Source organism: Acipenser ruthenus, chromosome 2 (genome assembly GCF_902713425.1).
Source record: "Acipenser ruthenus chromosome 2, fAciRut3.2 maternal haplotype, whole genome shotgun sequence".
In the NCBI taxonomy this organism is placed as follows: Eukaryota; Metazoa; Chordata; class Actinopteri; order Acipenseriformes; family Acipenseridae; genus Acipenser; species Acipenser ruthenus.
Window position 1 is genome coordinate 9,122,008 of NC_081190.1, and position 24,491 is coordinate 9,146,498.

At 36.0% G+C, this 24,491-nt stretch overlaps 1 protein-coding gene across 2 annotated transcripts in view; it reads right to left on the minus strand.

Annotated features, from left to right (window-relative positions):
- Positions 1-24,491, minus strand: part of LOC117403700 (AP-3 complex subunit beta-1-like) — a 107,282-nt gene that overhangs the window by 77,858 nt on the left and 4,933 nt on the right. Inside the window, exons 1-7 of one of the 2 annotated variants that reach the window (XM_058988521.1) lie at positions 22,854-22,945; positions 21,710-21,785; positions 21,233-21,307; positions 17,076-17,171; positions 13,058-13,218; positions 12,557-12,623; positions 4,388-4,570 (exon numbers count right to left, since the gene is read on the minus strand). In XM_058988521.1, the coding sequence (XP_058844504.1) occupies positions 4,388-4,570; positions 12,557-12,623; positions 13,058-13,218; positions 17,076-17,171; positions 21,233-21,307; positions 21,710-21,766 (639 nt within the window). In that variant the 5' untranslated portion in view covers positions 21,767-21,785; positions 22,854-22,945. Of the gene's footprint in view, positions 1-4,387; positions 4,571-12,556; positions 12,624-13,057; positions 13,219-17,075; positions 17,172-21,232; positions 21,308-21,709; positions 21,786-22,853; positions 22,946-24,491 lie in introns of those variants that run through there. The other variant, XM_058988527.1, reaches the window with a different exon arrangement.

Genomic DNA, 24,491 nt, shown 5'->3' on the forward strand with positions numbered 1-24,491 from the left:
CTCATAGAGCTAAAGTCTACTGTGCCTGAACACAGTGGAAATAAATCCGTCAAGCAAGGTAATAACTGGAAGATGATTAGGTTCAATTTTACCAACCTTTCTCCAGGCACCAATATAAACAAGCAGTTGGCAGAAGGATTTTTATTTAAATCTTGAATTCCTCACTACCAACAACAAACCCACATCCCATCTGCAGTTTGGAAAGGGGGGAATGATTTGGTCATTTATATTGGCGATTGTTTTAAAAACAACAAACAGTCAAATTAATTTAAAAATGAAAATGCAAATATGCATTTTTCCCAAGCCCTTGCATTTATTAACCTAAAAGGTTTAATTTCCATTTTTCCTGCATCAGCTTTATTTATAAATGCCGTGCCCTATAAATATGCTGTTATTTTCTTCTACTCAAGCACCCTCTCAACAAATCTTCTCATTAATATGTAAATTTAAAGTCAATCGGTCTTCTCTCTGACAGCGCTATGAATTCCTAGTGCACTGTGTAATCAGCTTTGACTCGGCATCCACTATTTATCATAAAATGTCAGTTTAGAAAAATTACGGGAAATATACTGCAAATGATGCGACTGCTTTCTGGTAGCTCTCCATTTAATTGTTCCTCAAATCGTAGATTTATATCCTTAGAGGCTAAATAGTGCTCCATAAACCATTCATATTTTATACAAATAAATGAGAAATCCATTCTGCCAAGTGACACATTATATAGCTTGATGTTGCATTAAGCGAACAGTAAAAACATGGGCTATCAGGCAAGCATAAATTAGGAGTCGTTTCTTCTGCTAAAGTAAGCACACTGTATTTGCATCCCATACTGTAGCACTTCAGAAACTTTTTATTTTTTTTTAATATGCAGTGTTTTAAATATGTCACACTGACAAATGTATATTCTATTTATAGTGCCAATAAATTAGATTTTGCGATGCAAAGTGCCAGACAATGATTTGGCTAATTCACGGATGAACTGTATCAAGCAGAACTTTCAAAAGATGTATACAACTATGCATGTTCTACACATTTCATTTGCACTTTGCAATGCTTGTCCTGTATATATTAAATGACTGCTCGTGACTTGACAATAGAACTTCCGCTTATGTCCACTTACTGAATTGAAAAACTAAACCAAATGAAGACACAAAATCATTCTACACAAAACTATTTCTTACTTTCAAATACAAAAATCATACCCATTTTATTATTTTTTTATTTTTTATTTTTTTTTAATAAAATTGTTTACCTTTTCGCGTCTCATAATTTATGTTCTATAAAATTAGCTGTCATTAATTTTCATAATTCATATAACCCATTCATTAAAATGCTGTGTATCAGGGCGACGACCAGGATAAAATGATTATTTGGTTAGTTAATCCTAATCTAGACTGTTTTCAAACTCCTTATTTATTTATTTATATATACGTACATAGTTGTAGTCAAATGTTTACATACCCCAATGGAAATTTATAATTTCTAGAAATTTCTCGAAAACAAATTATAGGAACAAGTTTTGCTTTTGTGGATGAGGAAAAAAGTTACAATAAATAGATGTCTACAGTTATTTATTTCAGCAATATTTTTTTGCAAAACTCAAAAAATGCTAATTCAAAAGTATTCATACCCTGACAAGGAAAATGAAATTGAGGCACCTTTAGCAATAATATCCTCTTTTAAACGGTTAGGATATTTGTCAATGAGCTTTTGGCATGATTCTTTAGTGATTTTTGACCATTATTCCACACAAAATTGTTCCAGTTCATTCAAATTCAGACTACTCTTGTGCATAGCCTTCTTCAAAGATGCTCAATTGGATTTAGATTGGGACTTTGAGTAGGCCATTCCAGAACCTTGATTCTATTCTTCTTTAACCATTCTGCAGTAGATTTTGATGTGTGCTTTGGATCGTTGTCATGTTGGAACGTTCAGTTGCGCTTTAAACCAAGTTCTGTAGCAGAGGGTTTCAGATAATTGGCCAATATCTTTTGGTATGCTATGGAATCCATTTACCATGTGTGTGGACTAAATTTCCTGTGCCATTAGAGGAAAAACAGCCCCATAGAAGGACTTTCTCCAAACGTAACGACTACCAGCGTGACCAAATAGCTCGATTTTTGTTTCATCACTCCACAAAACCTTTAACCAGAACTCATATCCATCATTCAAATGCCGTTTTGCTGTCCTTGTGATGTTCTCCTAAGAGTGGCTTGTTCCTTGGCCTGTGTCCATTGAGACATTCACCATGCAATACTCAACCTATGGTTGAAATGGAAACCCCAGTCCCACTTGCAGCCAATTCACTTTGAATATCTTTGGCAGTCAATCTCAGATTGTTATTAATTTTCCTGACAATTCTTCTACTTGTTCTTGATAAAAGAACCTCCCTTCTTCCAGACCGAGGGAGTGTTGTGACAGTACCATGAGTTTTGTACTTCTTGATAATAGAAACAATAGTTGAAATTGGGATACTCAAATGCTTGGAAATCTTCTTATCCTTCTCTATCTTTATGACAATAAATAATTTTCTGCCTAAGGTCTTCAGATAGCTCCTTACTTTTCCCATATTGACTTATTGTTAATGACAGCAATCACCCTATGCCTAACCCTTTTATACTCTCTAAGAATGTTCACCTACAATCCAGCATTTTCTAGACTTTTCTAGAATTAGGTTTTGCATTAATATATTAAAATTTCTAGCACCTTGCAGACAATACTATCATAGCATCAAAGGGTATGAATACTTTTTAATTAGCATTTATGGAGTTTTGCCAACAAATTGGTTAAAACAAATAATTGTAGACATCTATTTCACAAAAGCAAAACTTTTGCTACAAAAGATTTTTCCTAAAATTCTTTGTTTTCGAGAAATTTCTAGAAACTATACATTTCCATTGGGGTATGTAAACTTTTGACTACAACTGTATAGAGGTAAAGGGAGGGGGGTTGTCTTTGCGACGCTTCAGGACCTTTAACACTATCTTGTGTAAAATGCAGCACTCTCACAACACGTGAAATGAAAACAGGACGATGCCTGTGTATTTATTTATTGAACAAAACAAAAAACAAACCAAAACCCTAACTCCTCCAAGGAGTGCTTAGCTAAAGACTAACCAGTTCTAGCTAATAAAACTGGATGGCGAAGCCATTTACCGGTCACCAAAACATATATATACGTCTCCAAGTATCACAATACCTTTCAAGGTCTGCACACAGGTCTCTACCCACGCATTAGCCTTAACCCCGCACCCCCGGCACCATTGCATAGGAGGAAAAATAGATTGAACTATTGCCCTGACATCCTTACACCAGCGGGCAATAGTCTCCATGTGATTGGTTCACATCACTGTCAGCCCCCACCCCTTTTCAAAGGAACACCTCCATTCCAACAAGATAAAATGGCTGAATGATGAACTGCTGAACTGCTGTGACTTAACAGAAAATTAATTACAAAAAACAGACTACAAAGGAAAGAAAAAAACTTGCGGTATGAACTTCAAAAACATTTTCTATTATTTATCTATGTTGTTTAGTTATTTACTTATGCTGTATCAGCTATATTTAAACAAAATACTGTAAAGCCATAAATATTCCACACCCATAAAACCTATTTTGCTCCAGAAATGTTGGCAACCTGTTGCACTGGTAGTAGTATATTACTTCATTATATGCACAGCACTAAGATATTCATGGCAAAAACATTTACATTTTTTTTTTCATATGCAAAAAAACGCATAAAAGGCTTGCAAATATTTATGGCTTTATAGTATATAAAGTCATATTTACTATCCAACTTTGCCTCTCATTATTTTGACGGACTCAGCTCATAGTGGAAAATTAAATGCCCCTCGGGAAGACTATTGTTACCTCCAGGGTGCCTGCGGCTTCGGGCATTATAGCCCCGTCGGTAACAATAGTCTTCCCTCAGGTCAATAATTTCCAACTATAGCCCTCCTCTCCAGTCCATATTTTTTATTTGTGTGAAGGGCAATACAGTACAGACTTTATACAGTAAAATATAGGACTTGTACAATTAACTGTCAACATGGACCAATCGTGAATTAGCCAAATTAGTGAATAGATAGCTAGATAGATAGATAGCTAGATAGATAGACATTTAAAATATATATAGTTTGGGGATAACTACTGTTACAAGTTCACTGCTCTGTCTCATTTGTTCTCATCTATTTCTGTGCTGTCCTTACCTGTGAAGCTTCATGGCTGGCTTTAGGGAGACAGAGAGAGCGTATTAATTAAAAAATAAATAAATAAATAAATAAATAAATAAATAAATAAATAAATAAACCAAACAAAAATAATTCCTAAAGTGAATCTGGGATAAGAGAGCTCAAGTGAATGGTTGAAGTATCGCAGCAGCACTCACCTGCTTCCAGGGGTTCAGGAACTGCGTGCGTGCGTATCTGGTGAGCATGTTGATGATAAGTACTTGTCCCCACTCCTCAACGTCCACCAGCAGGTTGCAGAGTTTCCGGTAATTCTTGTGAATCAGATCTATCCGATCCGGACACACTTCCTCAAATGCCATTACAACGCTCCCAGCAACCAGCTGTGTGGCAAAAGAAAAAAACCAAAAAAACAAAGTGAAACAAAAAGGTATGATAGCCGAATCAATTGGGAACAGGGACTACAGTGCCAACCCCAGGCAATGCCTAGTGTGAGCACAACACTAAGAGTTGATGAAACTAGGACTACAGTTCCAACCCCAGGCAATGCCTAGTGTGGGCACAACACTAAGAGTTGATGAAACTAGGACTACAGTTCCAACCCCAGGCAATGCCTAGTGTGAGCGCAACACTAAGAGCTGATGAAACTAGGACTACAGTTCCAACCCCAGGCAATGCCTAGTGTGAGCGCAGCACTAAGAGTTGATGAAACTAGGACTACAGTTCCAACCCCAGGCAATGCCTAGTGTGGGCACAACACTAAGAGTTGATGAAACTAGGACTACAGTTCCAACCCCAGGCAATGCCTAGCGTGTATGCAACACTAAGTTGATGGGACGGTATGCTGTTACTCAGTTTATATGTTGTGGTCAGTAGTTGCCATTGTGTTTGGGAACAGGAACTAAATCTTTTACGTTTTTTTTGTTTTTTTTTGCATGTATAACATTGATACATACAGGGTTCTCTTGGTAAAATAAATGAATCCAAGTTTCAAGTTTCAAGTAACCATTCTTAGCAATGATCCCCTCCAGTTTTATAACCACCCCTTTAATCTGTTAATTCTCTGCACTATACTGTATCTACAATACGTGTATTTTCAGATAAACTCCCAAATAGTTTCAGTGGAGCGGTTCACTTCCTCATTCATGAAATTCCAGTACACATTGCATTAAAAAAAAGAAATTACGAAGTTTGGGAACACACACTGCACTTCTAATTACTGTTGTAAGTGCCATTTCAAGGTCTGCCCCAGAAGTTCACATGTTTGTTTTCTTACTTTGTCTTGGCAAGCAGTGGTGTGAAGCAAGGGAAGGAAACACTTTACTTGGATAGAAAGTGTCTGGGAGCACTCCAGGTCCTCTTGTTAACTGTCATTTGACTTGAGTTTGACCTCAGCTCTACTTTAAACTGAGCATTTTGAAAGCTTTCAATAGCTTTACATACCTACAATTTTTTTCGTTTTATTATCTCCAGTCCTCATTCACCAGTAGTTTTTATTTTGGTTGTTTTCTGGGGGAGTGGGAGGATTTAGAAGTCTTCAGATTAATTCTTTAACCAGAGTATCTTTCAAGTGCTTTGCTATTTTAAATGGGAAGTCAGTTGCTAACCCACACTGGATTTTGTCAACTGATGAAGCCAAGACCATTTTTCAGTTATTCTTAGCTGTTAAACAACTTTGTAAAATAACTATACACATTTTTGCAAAGAAAAAAAAAAGTTTATTTAATTAAGTACAGTAGTCTTCGGCTAAGAGAACACCTCTCAGCAAGCAAGCGAAGTGTTCTCTAAGATGGAGTTGACCACCAGACACAATATGAATCAATAAATAAATACATTTTTATTACTTGTCATAACGCACATGCATCAACATATGAAATGAACAGAATGCGTAAGAGAAAAGCAATAGGCTGATGTATGTTAATAAACTATGATAATAAAGTAACAGACAAACTAACATTAATAAACTAACTGTCAAACTAAATTATCACAGCACCCCTACAGCAGCTCTAGATGAATTAATTAATTACGAATACATGTACAGGAGAGCAATATTCAAGACACGCGCAAAATTTAACAGAATGGTGAAGCAACTCATCAGAACGGAAAACACCAAATTGATTGGCAACTTGTGTCCCACAATGACAAGTCAGTTTTGAAAAGATTAAATAAACTATTTTAAATTTAAGTCTGATGATGATGAGTTATCAGGTTACAAAACAGTACTGTATCAGTTGTGAACTAATTGCTATCGTGCCAAAAAGGTGTTCTTTTAAGCGAAGTTCCTGTTTCTTTAGCTGGAGCATTTACAATGGGAAAAAATCAGTTTCACCACACTCTTAGCCAAAGTGTTCTCTATACGCGGAGACTACTGCAGTCTTGTTTTGTTTTTTAATGACGTGGAAGGTTTTATAGTGAAACTACAGTGACCTACAGTGAATATATATATATATATATATATATATATATATATATATATATATATATATAAAGTTTGAGAAAAAGGAAAACTGCTGTGTACCAAAATGATCAATAAGAAAAAACAAAAAAACAAAAAAAGAAAAGGATATTTCAGGTACTTAAAAAGGTAGAATAATTGATTACAAATCAATTATCAGGACGTTTCGGACTACAAGTCCTTCATCGGCTGAATACAAAAAAACAGCGCTTTAAGAAGTTGATAAAAAACAAACAAGTAGTCTTTTAAACAAAATTCCAGAATGTTGATGATGATGATGATGACGACCTCAGAATAGAATGTTCATTCCAAATGGCTCCAAAGTGCCTAGTTTGAAAATAAGTTCACATTCCTTTTGTTTCCTGACAGCATTAGTTCCATAGCATTGAACCATCCCACAAACTGTGATGTCTTCTATAGTGTGGTCATTTCTGTTAAAATGTCTGGCGACATCATCATCATCATCATCATCATCATCATCATCAACATTCTGGAATTTTGTTTAAAAGACTACTTGTTTGTAATATATTTCCAATCAGGTAATGCTTTTGGAAGCTGTTCAAGCAAACAAACTTTCTTTTCTCTGCAAGATTATCACATGATTTAAAAAGTAATATGGGGGGTAGCAAATATCAATTACATTGGCTTTCAATGCCCTCTGATCTAATATTTTTCATTTTAATTCTATAGTATATCTATCAGCCTCTCAGCTGAAATTCAAGACAAGCCTCTGACTATTTTCCATATAGATATGCCTTTGTGATTATAATAAGCATGCTTTGATATTGAACACTTTACTTATAAATTATTTTAAACACATGCTCCATTTTAATGCTTCTGTATATCTGTTTTTTTTTTTTTGTTTTTTTTTAGCCTCCAGCGACAAGAGGCAATTAAAGCAAAACACTGTAAAAAAAATGACAATTTCTGAAAATGATCAGATGCGCTGAAGTTTGCATTTTCAGTTATTTTCTGGCTCCTGTCTGACATTAGGTTTATTAATATGCAACCAACATTACGCTTGGAAGAAAGGAGCCTGGAATATAGTTTTCTTATTATAATAGACTTGCTTCTGGCCCTATGGGAATTGTATGTATTACTTATCTGCATAAACGTGAACTTGCATGTATTGACTCAAGTCCTGTTCCTGTTCCGATACCTGCTGAGCCCAGCAAGAACACTCACAATTCTGAATGCAGCAAATTTGACAAACAAGAACTGCACAACAAGCAATTAGTATTATTATTATTATTGATAAAGAAACTGAAGTTTTGTAACTTTGTCTCCTTCAACTTTCAAACATTCAGTATTTTAAACCAAGCTTGCATCAGAAAAACAAATCCTATTGTTTTTGGGTTGGTACTTTTCTTCAGTGTTTTTTTTTTTTTTATTCTACAAAGTGAGAAGTTAACTCAAATTCCAAATCTCTTCTGATCTTACGCTGCCACTATGACCAGAATCCATTATGCAAAAGCACAGCACAGTGAAATAAAGTTTGCAGTCGCTACAGTAGTTCATTTACTGTTTTATGATTTTAAATTAAAATGCAATGATATCTGAAATCTGTACAATGTGAACAATCAGGGAAAGAAATTGGTGGGAACTAACATGAATGTGACAACAAATACACACTGACTGACAGCCCATTCTCTATATTTTCTCTAAACCTGTCACTACTACTTTTAAACTACACAGGCTTAACTCGTGTTCATTTGTGAATTACAAGACTGCTGAAGCCACACAAGCAGATAGATAAGCAGGCATAAATACATAAGAAAAAGCAGATGTTTAGGAGCTAAACAAATAGAACTGTTCTATTAACAGAAGTTCTTTAAGTTTCCTCTTACAGATTGAACCTGTGATTTACAATCAAATCAATTTAAAAACACATACAGTTCCATATATCTGTATTTGAGTTAGACCCCTATTTCTATTCAATGGCTGTAACTAAAATAGGACCCACTGTGTTCCAAGGTTATGAAAATCTGAATTAAACAGTCTATTAGTCTAAATTTAGTCTATTTCTGTCAGTAAACATTTTGGGGAAACGTGTTGATTATCATCGTTAATACAGCAAATCAGTGCTAATTATCTTTGGTTACTGAATAAAATCACCACAACAGAACCTGTAGTGAGCTCATAATATTTAAATGCTGGTTTCCCATGTATGTATTTTTTCATATTAAAGCAATATACGGCACAAATCATTTGTCTTGCTGCGGTTGCCACAGCTTTGCTGTGCTGTTGCTATGAACTTCAGCCATTAGCTGTGCTCCAAGGTAAACTACATGCACCATCAACAAAACTGACATCCAATCTAAGGAGTTCATATTTTCTCCATATTATCTGTGCTAGTTGACAAGCTGGTAATGGAAAAATCACACTAAGCAAATGGTTCCTCTAATAACAATAAATTTCCTATAAAATTATGAAGGGCACAAAACGTTTCCTTGCATCTATTTTGTCATGAATTCTAATTAACGCTGCAAAAACCTGAGAGTGCTGGGTCATCACAAGAAGACTGTTGAGGCTTGATTGATAACGTGGTGCAAGTTGGCCTAAGCTGCCAACGTTCCTTTCTTTTAAATTAATGGCCATCCCACCTGCCCTAATCATGCAGCCCAAATGATATTCCTCTCCTTATTTCAATTTTCGAAAGACATGGGAAATAGGAAAGATCAGTCATTTATCTTGTAATAGCTGGATAATAGATCTATCACAAGAAACATCTGCACCCCACCCCCCACCCCCCACAGCGCTAAATCAATAACTAACACAAACATCGGTCAACCCATGTGTTTTACTATAGAAATACACCAAGTTATACAAAAGCGTTTACTGCACATCCAAAGAAAGTCTACATTGTTACAGCGCTTGGCCAAAAATATTTGGGGGTGGGGCTGCTTTGTTTTTTATTTTACACAACCGGATGCACATTAAAAAAAAAAAAAAATGCTTTCCACTAAACCGATTAAAATGAAAGCATTTCATCAGGTTTTTTCTCTTTTTTTTATTGCTTTATTTTTTTTTTTTCCCCATGCATGCTGATCCTTTTTGTTGCCTGTGCATTAACAAAAGATAATTATTCTAGTATTACTTTTTCCTGGAATCCCCCCCCCCCCCCACCAACGACTCTGCCATTGATACACTTAAACTTTGTTGTTTTGTTGGTTATTTCCAAAATTCCCAAAGTATCAATACAACATGATCCACACTCAGACAGCAACGTTGCCACCTCTTGTCAGTCACCATGTAGTGTCCAGTGCATAGAGAAACACAAAGGGAGACAAGATATGAGAAGAAACACAAACGAGTACAAGTGCTTTGCTTATGGAATAAAAAAAATTCAATAAACCTTGGGTTATTATAAACAAAATGCATGTTTTTTTATTTTTTATGGTCGTTACTAGGGAGAGCTGGGATTTGATGCCCAGCAACCAGGCAAACACCATAGAAAGAAGCCGGTTTCTTCTGAACACTTAATCTTCACAAATATGAATTGCCATTTAAATACAGATAAACACAAAGCATTCGACTAACAAGGTGTTTTAAACATCAATGCCATTTTTTGTTTTAATTCAGCTATTCTCAGACCAGCCGATTACTGGTATGGGATTTTGCTTTGTTTGAGAAATAAAATATCAGAATTTCATCAAATATATTTAGACCGCTACTGGCTTGAAAAATAGTCAGCTGAAGTTATGCATTAAAAACAAACCCATTTGCCCAGTAAATACTGTTTTGCATGCAATAATCCAAATGGCACCTGCTAGCTCATTACTAGTCACCTTGTGAAAATAAAATTTGAAGCCGAGACGCAATCATTCTTCATTAAAACCTAACGTAAACATGCAATGAATCTGGTGTACAGTACTTTCACTATGCATTTCAATTAATTGTTTACTTCATTTTCAAGCCCCCAAATCGTTCATACGATATTACACAGTCAACCCAATTTTACAACCAAGTATTGTTTTAGGCTGACTGATGTATTTACTGTAGCAGAATTAATGTGATCTTCAGCACATTCATTCTCACTCTAGAATGAGAAATTCTTAACAATTTAAGACTGTAGAATATAACAAATATATATATATATATATATTATATATATATATATATATCAATCTTTATTTTTATATAGTGCCTTTCACAAAAAATTGCCTCAAAACGCTGAACAAGAAAAAATAATAAAAACATTTAAGAAGAAATACAGAAATGAATACTTACAAACAATACAAACAAGTAATGAAGGCATAAGCTTTAATTAAAAAGCAAGTGATAAAAGTGAATGTAATTTACAGAACTGTGAACGCTCTGTCACAAAACTAAATTTTCAATCTTACTTTAAAAACAGCAACAGAGGGAGCCTCCCTCACAGATATATACAAATATTTATTTATTTATTTATTTTTACACAGTGTTAAATTGTTAAGAATGTTCCATTCTAGAATGAAAATGACTCTGTCACCAGGCCCAAATTAGATAGAGGAAGGAACGTATTAAACCTTCTCCATGCTGTCAAGTTAGCTTGGCTTTTCCCTGTCAGCTCTTGTTAAATGAACAAGGTTTACAAAAACAACACCACAGACTTGTTTTCAGCCTGTCAGAGATAAAAGGAACCCTTCCAGAGGTTACCACAATGATACCATCTTATTGTAGTCACCCTGGATAAAAGGCATGAATTACAAATCACAACAGATATCTACACATGTTCTCTGCACCACAAATTAACCAGGCAGGGCAAGTATACATGTACTTATCCCAATGCTCTATTAATCTCTCATCCTGATTATATTGTTGCAAGTATTTCATTTTAAAAAGGTCACTGTCCTTTACTCTGAAATAATCTGACAATAACCCGCCCTTCCCCAAGACAGATGATCACTTCCTGTCACCATTTAAATGGTATTGGCATGTAGAACAGGAAGTGATTTGGGTATCAGGAAGCAACCGCAGCTCTGAACATTATACAATTTCATTTTAAATATCAACATAGCCTGAATTAAAATATTTAAGGAACACAGGCAAAGAGCCAAAAGATATGCAACACATGAAAAGGCGGACCAGTGATCATGTTTCTAGGGTTAATAAGAGCTAGGAAACAAGAATTGATTCCATTGTTAGTACTTTGTCGAGAGATATTAATGCGGTTTTGTACCTGTATTTAACATTTTATGCATACATTACTGTTCTTAATTTCTTAAATACAATAGACTCTTGCTAATTTGACCCAAAGTATGTTCAAATGATGTGTTCAGAGTACTGATCAACCTGTACCATACTAAAAACTACGTTTTATGGGGTTTTTTTTATATTTCAGTTTAATCAAAAATCAGCCTTAATCATTTAAATTTAAAAAAAAAAATGTAAAACTCTTGAGACAGCTGTAAAGATTCAGATTATAGGTCAATTCAGATTAGCAAGAGTCTACTGTCATTTATTTTTTGGCATCTCTGTATAAAAAAAAAAAGAAAAAAAATGTAATCTTAATGTGTACCCCATTAAGGTAATTTTGTCTTTATAATGGCTATTTAGAAAGCTATGAATTTGAGTGCTTGAAGTACCGTCTTACAAATACAATGATGTAAAACTGCACTCTTCTAGTATATTTTACAAAGCAGGTAACAAATAAAACGTAATTGTAATGCAAGGATTTGTCTCCCCCATGTGCCCAACTGCTATTATTAAGTATATCAGAGAAACTGAACTGGTGTACAAAGGGCTTATTTGAAAATAACTGGGACTGCTTACTAGTTAACACAATAACCCCCTCATGTAAAAGATGAGGTAACAAGGCATTGGGAGTACTGTGTTCACAACAGCTTGGTTGCTATGACTACATAGCAGCAATATAAAAGAGACACAAAGGAGGCCTGCATTATAAACTCAGATGGATTCATATTTTACTTACCGTGCTTTTATCCTTTAGTAGTTTTTCAATTACTTCAATTAAATGTTCTTTCTGATCTGGGTCAAGACTGAAAAATAAATAAAATGCTTAAGTTATGTACACTATTCTTGAGGGTTTTTTTTTTCTTCATTTCAATGTTTTGTTTTGCATTAATTGTTTTAGTTTTGATGATATATAAAATTACTAAAAACTTAACGTTTATTGTACATTCCAGCTGCTTTTTATAACCTGTTCCTGTGCCACAGTACTGTACTGTGATTCATGTTTGTGTATACGCAGATATGCATATAAATACTATTTATTATACTGGATACGTAAATTAAAGTCAGGAATGATAAACAAATCAACATTACTGACCTTGTACTGACTGCTTCTTGTTAATATCGCTGTTAATATCTTGGTAAATACATTTGATAGTGCTGTATTTCAAGACTTCAAATACAGATTGCTAGTATTTAAAGTTGTGTTCATTCATTTAAGTAATTGCCAAGGCTTCTTTACCTGTACAGTTTTTGAATTGCATGAGCTGCAGTTTTTCTGACATATGGTGACAAATCTGTGGCTGCTTCTTTAATGGCCAGCATCATGATTGGAACAATAATAGGCACTCGGATACTGGATAAAACTCTCAGAGCACTAGCACGGATGAGCTGGTTAGGATCCTACAACAAACAAAACAAAAATGGAAAATAGAAGAAAAAATGGCATCAGGTAAGCCAGAACACAATGTTATGTATTTAAAATGTTCATCATAGCTGTTTTAAAATACAGTGACAATGAAAAATACATCAGATACACTGGAAAACTGAGAACTGCAATCATACCTATTTGACGTAAGAAATGCCATTTTAAAGATGTTTAAACTGTAAATTGAAATCAACATATTCTTATATGGTTTTTTTATGGTTCAAATCAACCTAAAGGCAGTATCAGAAGTCATGTTTTCTTTCCCAAGTAGTGTATAGGTGTTGTATGTGAAGCATTCCACGCTTTGTTGTTTTTACGGGCAGCATACCACATTCTTTTCTAAGTTTGCAGTATGACTACACTATGTTGAAAAACAAAAGCAAACACAAAAAAACTGTGCATCTCAATGCTGTAGCTTTAAAGTCCAATCTGGGATACATGGTTTTCTAAACTTGCTCATAGCACAGCGGACTATCTAGCTGTATTAAGTGCTGTGCTAGCAGTCTGTTTCAGACTGAAAGTAGCTTTTTCCCCCCCAAGCCTGACGGCAAGATAAATTGAAGCGTGATTGAGAACTAGCAGGGGTTGAAATAGGTTTTCTGTACAGGGGGCTGTGCCACAGCAGCAGCTATTGGAACGTCAATGTCTCAGTCAGGATGTCTGCTACAAGTTTTGTGGTTGTGTTGTAGTAACAGCTCAGTATGCACTGAATTACCACAAAATCTGCTACCACAGCATGCCTTTATATTCTGCATTCATATATATATATATATATATATATATATATATATATATATATATATTTTTATATACAGACGTGCTCAAATTTATTGGTACCCCTCCACAAAAAACGAAGAATGCACAATTTTCTCTGAAATAACTTGAAACTGACAAAAGTAATTGGCATCCACCATTTATTCCATATTTAATAGAAATCAGACTTTGCTTTTGATTTTTTATACAACATAATATTGTAAATAAGAAAACAAATGAAAATGACGTGGACAAAAATGATGGGACCGCTAACCTAATATTTTGTTGCACAACCTTTAGAGGCAATCACTGCAATCAAACGTTTTCTGTAGCTCTCAATGAGACTTCTGCACCTGTTAACAGGTAGTTTGGCCCACTCTTCCTGAGAAAACTGCTCCAGTTGTCTCAGGTTTGGTGGGTGCCTTCTCCAGACTGCAAGTTTCAGCTCTTTCCATAGATGTTCGATAGGATTCAGATCAGGACTCATAGAAGGCCACTTCAGAATAGTCCAATGTTTTGTTCTTATCCATTCTTGGGTGCTTTTAGCTGTGTGTTTTGGGTCATTATCCTGTTGGAGGACCCATGACCTGCGACTGAGACAGAGCTTTCTGACACTGGGCAGTACGTTTCGCTCCAGAATGCCTTGATAGTCTTGAGATTTCATTGTGCCCTGCACAGATTCAAGGCACCCTGTGCCAGGCGCAGCAAAGCAGCCCCAAAACATAACCGAGCCTCCTCCATGTTTCACTGTAGGTATGGTGTTCTTTTCTTTGAAAGCTTCATTTTTTCGTCTGTGAACATAGAGCTGATGTGACTTGCCAAAAAGCTCCAGTTTTGACTCATCTGTCCAAAGGACATTCTCCCAGAAGGATTGTGGCTTGTCAATATGCATTTTAGCAAATCTTTCAAAAGTGGAGTCCTCCTGGGTCTTCTTCCATGGAGCCCACTTTCGCTCAAAAAGCGACGGATGGTGCGATCAGAAACTGATGTACCTTCACCTTGGAGTTCAGCTTGTATCTCTTTGGCAGTTATCCTTGGTTCTTTTTCTACCATTCGCACTATCCTTCTGTTCACTCTGGGGTCGATTTTCAATCTTGTGGCCACGCCCAGGGAGGTTGGCTACAGTTCCATGGACCTTAAACTTCTTAATAATATTTGCAACTGTTGTCACAGGAACATCAAGCTGCTTGGAGATGGTCTTGTAGCCTTTACCTTTACCATGCTTGTCTATTATTTTCTTTCTGATCTCCTCAGACAACTCTCTCCTTTGCTTTCTCTGGTCCATGTTAAATGTGGTGCACACAATGATACCAAACAGCACAGTGACTACTTTTCTCCATTTAAATAGGCTGAATGACTGATTACAAGATTGGAGACATGTGTGATACTAATTAAAGAAACTAATTAGTTTGAAATATCACTATAATCCAATTATTTATTATCTTTTCTAAGGGGTACCAACAAATGTGTCCAGGCCATTTTAGAATATCTTTGTAGAATAAGCAATAATTCATCTCTTTTCACAGTTTCTTTGCTTTATTCTATGACATACCAAAGGCATGCAAGTATACATGATAAAATAGCTTTTAATTTCATCACTTTTCAGGAGGAATGAAGCATTATTTCAATGAGCTGTAAGGGTACCAACAAATTTGAGCTTGTCTGTATATATATATATATATATATATATATATATATATATATATTTTTTTTTTTATTTGAATATATATATACACACAGCATATACATACAAATATAAACATACAAGAGCCAACTTCCCAACATTGCTGTATGTTTAACACATCTTTGTCAAAGGAAAGTGTGTTTTAATAAAAAAAAGAAAAAACAGTGGAGGTACTTCTAGGCTTTTGTTGCCATGGTAACTACACTCAACTTATTTCTATTTAAATCTATTAAATGTGTTTGTGGCGTCATTTACTACATAGTTCATGATGTAACGATGTAATGATCATTATATAATTTTATATCTTCGAAAACTACAAATTGTACGTCATTCATGTTTTTATGTTCATGTTTTCTAAAGTGTCGAACCATTGGTTCATTTGCTTTTTTATTTCTTATGTTTGATAGGTGATTCTGTATTATTTTATATAATGATGTACCTGTCCTACATATTTTATTGTTACATTTTTGGCAAAAAATACCACAAACAAGGTTGCTAGTTTTGCATGAAGGGTTTCTTAAGACTAAATATTTATTTTCTGTTTGATATGTCACTTTTATCTTTACAAATATATTTGCATACTTTACATGTGCTCTTACAGGTTTTAATGTGTCAATGATCCATTTTCACACCTTCTAAAAGCCACTACTGGCATTTTGGAAATATTTTTCATTTTTTCTGAATTATGAAGTATTCGTAAATGCTTCCAAACTATTTTTGAAACGTTGGAGATTATATATAGATATACACACACAATAAAAGCTTCGTTATCCTGTTTCAAAACACCTTCTGACCTTTTCCACTAAATACATTTTTTTTTTATAAATAAGGGCTGTTATTGATGCAGATCTCCGTTTAAACATTGTTTTTTGTAGTCCTGTACTATATAAATGTAAAAATATATACATATATATATTTAAAGTTGTTGTTTTCTTTGTTGTTTATTTTGGTTAGTCATGTGTATTGTTTGTCCAAATAAAGCTGTTCTTGCTCCCGTCTCTGCAAACGACTTTTTGTCATACCTGTATGTACCTGCAGGAATACTTTACACTGACTAACACTGACCTTCAGTGCACGCTGGAATGTGCTGATGGAGAGAAGCAGGAATACTTTACACTGACTAACACTGACCTTCAGTGCACGCTGGAATGTGCTGATGGAAAGAAGCAGGAATACTTTACACTGACTAACACTGACCTTCAGTGCACGCTGGAATGTGCTGATGGAGAGAAGCAGGAATACTTTACACTGACTAACACTGACCTTCAGTGCACGCTGGAATGTGCTGATGGAGAGAAGCAGGAATACTTTACATTGACTAACACTGACCTTCAGTGCACGCTGGAATGTGCTGATGGAAAGAAGCAGGAATACTTTACACTGACTAACACTGACCTTCAGTGCACGCTGGAATGTGCTGATGGAGAGAAGAGCCACATCTTGCTGCTCTTCTGCATAGCGAACCAGGTACACGTACACCAGCTTCTTCAGCTGAAACCAAACGGCAGCAAATAAAGAAACATTGAGAAACAGCAACAAAAAAATACAATGGTACATAAAACTTAACAAGCCTGTGTAGAAAAATATTATCTTCATCAATATACAAAAGCAACAAAAACGTAAACAAGGCAATAGGACATCTCCTTCTGGGCGCTTCGGTTCACAGAAGACTTCGAGGGGAGAGCCTGTACTTACCATTGTTACTTGCTGTGATGTCTGTATTCCCACATTATAGTTTTGAACATATTGTAATGTTTGGGTCCTTGTCACTAAAATGTCTTGATGCATCACAACATCTCTCGTCCTTGCAGACATTTTCACACAGAACACTATCACATAACGACCGAGGAGGGGGCATCAAAAAAACTGCACAATGTTGGCAAAGATATTTCCAAAACGGTAAGTTACAGCAGGGTTCCCCAATCCTGGTCCTGGGGACCCACTGTGTCTGCTGGTTTTCATTCCTTTTTATTTGTTTTCAGCTCTTAAACAGTTGCACAGTTCAAGTTACTTACAAAATGTTATAGCTAACTTGAAATCTGCAACTGTTTAAGAGCTGAAAACAATTAAAAAGGTCTAATTAATTACATTTTCAGTTCAATCAAGGGTCTAGTTAAGTAATTGAGAGCTCAGTTGGAATGAAAACCAGTCTTCACAGTGGGTCCCCAGGGCCAGGATTGGAACACCCCGAGTTACAGGATGCGTTGTGAACCCTACAGCCAGTTCAGTAACACTGCTTTCATTTATTCTTCAGACATGCAAACTGGCTGCAACTCTTGTTTGGTTTGGTTTTGTTAATTCCAATAGAATCATGCATTTCGTGTGGGCAGCCATTGTGTTCATCATCATAGGTCTTCTCTGTGCCCTTTGGAGGGCATGAGCTACTTCTGTGGTGGAGTGCAATGCACACAGGTTGTTTTTTTGACATTTTAGCAAGGGGACAATTTATTTGTTTACAGTATGTGTCCCCCAACTAGTTTGGTAGTCCCAAGGATACGATCAGGAGACGATCAGGAGACCTGGCTTTTTCTTATCGACTCCCAAAAACCTGGAACACTTTTTCACATGGTTTAAGAATGGAATTTGATAACCTCTCATTTTTTGGTTATAAAGAGCGTATTGGGGATTTGCTTAAAACTCTTTGCCACTGCTGTTCTTTTAGTCCACATTGAAAAGAAAAAAAAGGCGCTGTATTACTGCTCCTTTGTTTATTTGTTGTTACTGTCTAAGACTGGAATGATTGTGTCTGTGTATGACAGGACCCCCTTGTAAATGAGGCCTTGGCCTCAATGGGTTAATTTCCTGTATAAATAAATAAATAAATAAATAAATAAATAAATAATCTTGACTAATTAGGCCAATAATTGGTTAAATTAAGTAACTGAGAGATTGGTTGAAATGAAAACCAGCAGCCACAGTAGCTCTTCCAGGACCAGGGTTGGAGATCCCTGTATTACATTAATTTAATTTGCATTGTTTTGGTATATTACTATGCCACACTTTGCATGGCTACAGATAATGCATGGCAGCATTGTCTTTATCAGCTCCCAACAGCACTGTTCTGTATTGTTTTGAAAAGGAAAGGGTGTTCAGACAAGTCTTGATGAGCTGATGTGTTTCTTCTCTGAAGTTCAACAGCGCCGGCATTTATAATTAATTTTGATTTCTGTGTTTAAGCAACTTGAACTTAGTGGGCAGCATGATTTCAATCATAATTGTTTGGAAAACAAAGGATATAATTCAATTTAAACTGATACTAATATGTCAAGAATTGTAATTCAATAAATACTCAGAATGTATGCATTAGACTTTGAATTGAGTAGCTACAGAAATGAATGCCACGGACAGACTTTCAAAGTGACAGAACGCAATAGGATAATAGGTGTGTATCCGTTACATAATCAAGCCCCATACAATAGCATATAAAAGTCTGTGAACTACAACAGATGTTTATTCAAGCGTGTCAATGCTAACAAGAGGACAGCAGAAGCACATCCTTGTAAGAACATCATCATTGCTGTTGTATTGTATCACCTACAATGAAACGGGCAATCAGCAAATTGATTGATACATGGCTGGGTTTTTCCATTTTTCTTCTGCACTACATATTCAGCAGTCAAACAAAACATTCCCCCGGTTCAGCATTTAAAGAAATGTTTGGTAACATCGACAATTTGATCAAAGTCCTTTAAGCTTGCACGTCATCACCAAATTCCCCAATCTTGTGATTCTAAAGGGTAGTACGAGGGGTCACAAACCCATGGCTGCTTTGCGCCGCAATCCAGTGAAGCAAGCCAAACACTATTTATCACTTATTTTGCATCATTTTGATTGTATAAAGTATAATATTGCTCAATATACATGCAATGTTTATTTGTAGACAGTATACGGTACACAGGGGAAAACAATGTAAAATAACAGCCAGAAAAACATTTTCTTCTTCCATTGTTCTTTGAAGACAGTGTAAAACAAAAAAACAAAAAAAAAACCCTTTATTCTTTCCAAAATTGAATTAAAGATTCAATATTGAAGGGGAAAATCAGCTCACAAAGAATGGCTTGTCTGGCAATCCCTGAATCCTGTACAGTAAACACATTGCTTTCTAAAACATTGTAGGGGCCTTTAGTGGATCCTGGGGTGAATCACAATTAAATCAGAGACTAAAATCACAACCTCAGGTGCCTCTGGGCAGCAATGCTTTTCACCCAGAGGACCCCATGGAGTCCTGATAGCGTAGAAAATGTTCAACGCTACCGTAACCTTGCAATCTAACCCAATAAATGACTTGATGGGTTCTGTAATACTTTCTCTTGGAGAAAATCATCTTGAGGTCGCTGTTCCAAAACCATTTTTGTACTAGTTTAGGAACACAGCATCCCAGTATTAAATCACAGAAGGCAGCAAAACAGTCGATCTGTTCCTGTGCTGGTTTTGATTAAATCCGATCAATGCCGGCCACAAGAGGCCTGCAAACTGTCTGACTGCAGGTGTGCAGTGAAATCTTCTTTTCCACCAAGCCTCTGTGTGAGCAGTAACGGGAGCGCTTGGAACAACGTGACTGCAGCTCTTTGCCACCAGTTACCTCTATTCTGTGTTACAATGGTCCCTGCAGAGAAGCTAATTACAACAGTACCATATTAGGCTTCAAGAACACAGGCAGATCTCCTGTTGCCAGCTGTTTAACTCATTAATCAATACTCACGAATGAGACTTCATGACTTATTGGCTAAACCTTTGATTATTTGTATTCCACACTGCTGACACATTACTGGGTCACAGAAGACACCAGTTTCCACCCCATGACAAACAACGCATCCCGAGACCCCAATTTAACCAGGACAGGAACATAAATTAAAATTGCAATTTCATAACACCTGAACAGCCTGTACTTCTTAGCCAAAGCACCACTTCAGAAAATGTATTTCTATTACAACATGCAGAGAACCGTTCGTAAAAGTATGGATAGCTAGGTTTTAGTCAAAAACAATCTGTCAATAACAGCAACAGACCTGTTTTAGGTGAAGATATATTTTCCCACCATCTCTTGTAAACCAAAAAACATTGAGAACAATTCAGTAAAAAGCGCAAGGTCATAAAAAGCATCCTTTACTTGCTGTTCTACATAAAGGCAAACGAGATCATCAAGATGAAAATAAGAACAAGATTTTCCCCTTTCAATGACTACCACTTACTCCAGTTAAGCTCACTTTACAAATTATTATGTTTATGATCTTGTTATTTTACTTTTCTAGAACATCTGAGAAATCCAGCATGTATGAATGCATCTCACGTTATAGTAATGAAATTCAATGTACAGCAACCAGTCGACAGACCGGTCGACTGCATACCTCCCCCCCTCAATAAATCATTTAGAAACTATACCAAAGAATATCAGTTCAGGACTTCCCAAAGGATATGGTTCAGATTTAGTAAGTGCCTTTCACTGTAACTTTACAGCTCTTGCCTTTTACATTATAAGATTCATTACTTTTGCAGCACAACATTTGCCTAGGTCTGCATCAATGTTCATGGACCAGGTTTTTATACAGTACCTCGATGTTTTTACTTGCCACATTCTTCACCACTGCGGGGAATAATTCAGATGCATTCTTTCCTTTAGCAATCAGCTGCAAACACATAAATAGATACATATGAGTTCATAACTTTTAAATGTACACTTGACAAAATATAACAGCATCAAGTAATCCACTTCATGTTTAGTGCATGCTGTAAATAGTAATTGTACACACAGTCAATTTGGAGTTATGGCCACAGTGGAGTGAATTAAAATCACTGATTAGTTGTTTGACAAAAGACAGCTTGATAACCAAAACTGTGGAACAATTTCAATGTATTTATCAAAAGGATCTTGAAAAATGCAGTTAAGACATACATTAGTGTGACATGAAGGGTCAATATAATTTAGAAATATGGGTTCTCATGCCAAATATACAGTAGCCATATATTAGATTACACACTAAATGCAAAATGTAGTTAAACAAAACTTTATACGACATAGCCATACTTACCCCGACAATTCTTTTCATTGCCTCCAGCTTTGAGGAATCCTTGCTGCTCTCCAACATTGCTTTAAGGTCATCATTTCTTTAAAAACAATGTAAACACACACACAGAAAATAGGCATGAATACAGGCTTCATCAGGTACAGTATAACAGACATGAATAGAGGCTTCATCAGGAACAGTATAACAGACATGAATAGAGGTTTCATCAGGTACAGTATAACAGACATGAATTGAGGTTTCATCAGGTACATCAGGGTAATGGTATTCATGCATCCAGAGTTACAGTATACAGTAGCCTACGAAAGCGGTTCTCTACAAGTCTCTACTGCAGTACTGTTTTTTCATTGTAAGCTTGGGTTATAAAGTTAATTCATTGTTATATTATTACGGGACAGTCTTGTTATCTCTACTCCACCTACATAACACATTTTCCTATGAGTCAGAACTGCTTCATTGTCTTAACCTATTTAAAGTCACTGACTGGTTCAGAGTCTATCCTGCTGGGCAAGTGCTTGTAGCTGAGGTTAGGCTCAAGGAAACCATGGATTTACTGGAGCAAACTGCAAGTCCAGTAGTAGCCAAGATTATACTACTGTACAGCTGGTCACAAGGATCTGACAGTACAAGACTTGAAAATTTTGTTTTTCGTGGCGTTTGTAACATTTTCTGTAGCTCTATAAATTGCTGTTCGTTTTCAGTTCATTAACAAGATAATCCATCAGGTAGATTCTGAGGACAAAGGCAGTGCACAATGTAAAAACATTCGCACACAATACTATAGCAGGTAAAAAAAAAAAAAAAGACATACACATACAAAGCTAATGAACAGTTTGTTGCAATACAATCATTAGGCCTTATGTAAATCACAGAGAATAAAACTTGAGAGAATACATTACAGACTATACTCTATCACAATTACAGCAGCTTTTTTAATGGTAAGGGTCCATACAGTATTACACAACTTACTTTCAAGAGTTACATTATTGTGTAATTAATTAAAAGTGCCTTAATCAACAAACATATAGCCATACAGCATGGTGGACTTTAAGCAGAATGTGTTCACCGACAATTAAAAGATACTCAATAACGCGGGAGGGGTGTGGAACCCCAGCCCATTAGCCATTAGCTGAATGTGTCCTGTACATACCCAGCAAAGCTCTCTAGCTCCACATTGTTCTCTGAACGAGTCAGTCCTCGCTCCTCCACAGATGGCTCTGGTTTGAATGTTAGCTGCAGGCTTTCAGCTGTCACTAGTACGGTTTTAACAGCACACATTGCATCCACTCTGCACAGCAACGAAAAATCACGTTCCATTGTTCCTTTGCGATAAACCTGATTTGTCAGATCCTAAGAAAGTACAGCAGCAGGATTTAATTTACAGTCCCGTCAGTCTAAAAATTAAAGAACTGCGAGTCCTGAGAAAGTACAGCAACAGGATACTAACACCCTGGCTCTGTTTTGTAGCCACAAAAAAAAAATCATTCACACCAAACCTATAAAAAGCCACTTCCACCCAAAAGAAAAAAAAAACCTTATCAGCTTTCCTTTGTAAACACTATTCAAATTATTTCATCAGCTTTCTCTATCAGAAACACACTTTTTGACCTCACCCAAACCGATTTGTATTTTAGACAAATACAAGAATAGGGTACATCAAGTTCAACAGCTAGAAACAGAATGTTACTTCTAACTCCATTGTTAACTCTCTAACATTCAGGGTGTCTCTATTCAGTGTCAGCGTCTTCAGCTAAGCAAAGAAAAGCCACCCTTCTTATGCTTTAAGGCAGGCTATTGAGGCCTAGCCAAACTAGTTTTGCCCGAATGTTTCAGCTTATTTTTTTAAATAAAGCCTTATTTTGTATTTTGTATTATTTATTTGCTTTCCTGTAAAAGATGTTCAGGAGCTGCTCTTCAATTCTACAGACGTTGCCACAGATATAGTACTATGTATTGCCCGACAAACAAAAAGGAAGCTCCCTATATGGCACTAGCTCTTACTCCTATAAAGCCACTTCTAGCCTAAGTTACATACATGTACTGTATCTATAGCAGACAACTAGAACTGAAGAGCAGGTCCTGAACTCAGGAGAAAACACCTGTGCACAGACTGACCGAAAAAGGAAAATCGCCAGAAAAGTACTCTGTAAGAATACATGAAACAACAAGTGAGCTCAGTTCTAACGGTACAACATTGTATAGCCTACACTGTATAGAAGCGCTGACAGTTCAATAAGCCATTGTAAGATAACTTACCACCGCTGTCATTTGAGGTATTCATTTGACATCTGTCGGTGAGATTTCATTTTTATTCTTTTCCATTCACTTCAAGGCTATCATCCTCAGCTGCACGGTTGTTAAGCTGCTGAGATATCCAAGCTGTAACCCTGACTAAAGGATCATCTACCATTTTCAACAGCTGTCACAAAAATACATTCCTCGCTCTCTTTCCTGATCTCTCACCACTTTCACTTTCAAATCAACAACAGGGTACTATGTCAAGTTTACCTTTACATACAGTATTAGATCCTACTCACTCATATTACAGTCTATTGAACTGGTATCCCTTAGTAATTGCCTACAGAAGTACATTACTTTATTTGTATATTACAGTATTCTCTTTCCCAACCAACCCATATCTGAACTTAAGGTTGAGTGAAAAGAGGATTCTCAAGTAGTTCCTGCACTCTTTTTTAAAGGTGGAAAACATTAAGAAATTGTCCAGTAGACAAACGTTTCATAGCGCCTTAATCAGTTTTGAAAAGGCCTTAAAATAGCAACACGAGAC